This window comes from Engystomops pustulosus, chromosome 4 (assembly GCF_040894005.1).
Source record: "Engystomops pustulosus chromosome 4, aEngPut4.maternal, whole genome shotgun sequence".
Lineage (NCBI taxonomy): Eukaryota > Metazoa > Chordata > Amphibia > Anura > Leptodactylidae > Engystomops > Engystomops pustulosus.
This window is the reverse complement of record NC_092414.1, coordinates 220,762,468-220,763,905: the sequence shown is the minus strand read 5'-3', so window position 1 is coordinate 220,763,905 and position 1,438 is coordinate 220,762,468. Positions and strand designations below refer to the sequence as shown.

The 1,438-nt window shown below is 42.2% G+C and overlaps 1 protein-coding gene across 1 annotated transcript; it reads left to right on the top strand.

The window, feature by feature from the left end:
• Window positions 1-526: 526 nt before the first annotated feature.
• On the top strand, window positions 527-1,438 carry LOC140128681 (olfactory receptor 11L1-like). The gene has a single exon (XM_072150379.1). It carries the CDS (start codon window positions 527-529, stop codon window positions 1,436-1,438), a length of 912 nt encoding a protein of 303 aa, XP_072006480.1.

Below are 1,438 nucleotides of genomic sequence, written 5' to 3'. Positions count from 1 at the left end.
CCTAATCCGTTGGGTTTTTGTTCGGCCACGCCCCCCGATTTCCGTCGTGTGCATGCCAGCGCTGATGCACCAAAATCCCGGGGCAATACAGGGAAAATCGGCGCAAAACGGAAATATTCGGGTAACACCTCGGGAAAACGCGAATCGGGCCCTTAGTAAATGACCCCCATTGTTCTGCACGACAAACACTATTGCACTTTTACATTGCATCTTTCATTTGTGTTAAAGGGAGTTTAATATCATATAACTTATCAATTCCCTCTAGAAACATCATGAGAAACACACCTAAAGAGTTAATAGTGTCTGGGTCTTATAGATCATAGAGGAGAGACTTTGTACCATCCAGTTTCCTGCCAGTAGCACCGCGGAGGATGACTGTAGACTTGAAGTAGCCCAATGGATTGAGATAAACAAACAGTGGGCCATCCCTATGATCAGCTTTTAGCCACTGTTGTCAGTGTTATTATCATTGTTCTTTTTGTTTTCCATTATTCATTGCCTTAAGTTTTGTCTTAAGCTTCAGTACATGAAGAATATTTCCAATATCCATCTCACGGGATTCCCAGGTCTTCAGGACCTCAAGTATCTTCTCTTCTTCTTTCTGCTCCTCATGTTCTGCCTGATCATGGTGGGAAACTTTGTGATCATTGTTCTGATCTATCTGAGCAGAAACCTCCATTCTCCCATGTACTTCTTCCTCACACAGTTGTCCCTCTCTGACATCTTACTGGCCACGGACATCATTCCCAATACACTTAGTGTGGTGCTTCGTGAAGGGGCCACCATGTCCTTCACCGCTTGCCTGGTGCAGTTTTATTTCTTTGCTACTTCAGAATGTCTTGAATGTCTTCTACTAGCAGTGATGTCCTATGACCGCTATATGGCCATCTGTCACCCCCTCCACTACAATATTACTATCAATGAGTCATTTTGCCTGAAATCTTTTATTTTAACCTGGATTTTCAGCTTCTTTATGAGTCTGATGGATGAACTTGGCTTCTGCAGGCTTCAGTTCTGTGGGCTCAACGTCATTGACCATTTCTATTGTGACTACACACCTATTGTGGAGCTTTCATGCTCAGATACCTTCTTCCTTCAGGTCCAGACATTTATTTTAGGATTTTGTATAATTGCTTGTCCATTTCTGATCATAGTGGCATCATATGTATATATTATAGTCACAATTCTGAAAATCCAATCACAAAGCGGCAGACATAAGGCCTTCCTCACCTGTAGCTCACACTTGACTGTGGTCTCCATATTTTATGGGATGTTGATATCCGCTTATGTGGTACCAACAAGAGGACAATTGATTATTTTGGGTAAAACCACTTCTCTATTCTACACGGTGGTGACTCCATTACTGAACCCAGTGATTTATAGTCTAAGGAACAGAGACTTCATGGAGGCCTTTACTAACCTAAAAAACGTAATTTGA

Bases quoted from the DNA above. Each gene is read 5' to 3' on its own strand.
- LOC140128681 (XM_072150379.1), top strand. From the start codon at position 527: ATGAAGAATATTTCCAATATCCATCTCACGGGATTCCCAGGTCTTCAG.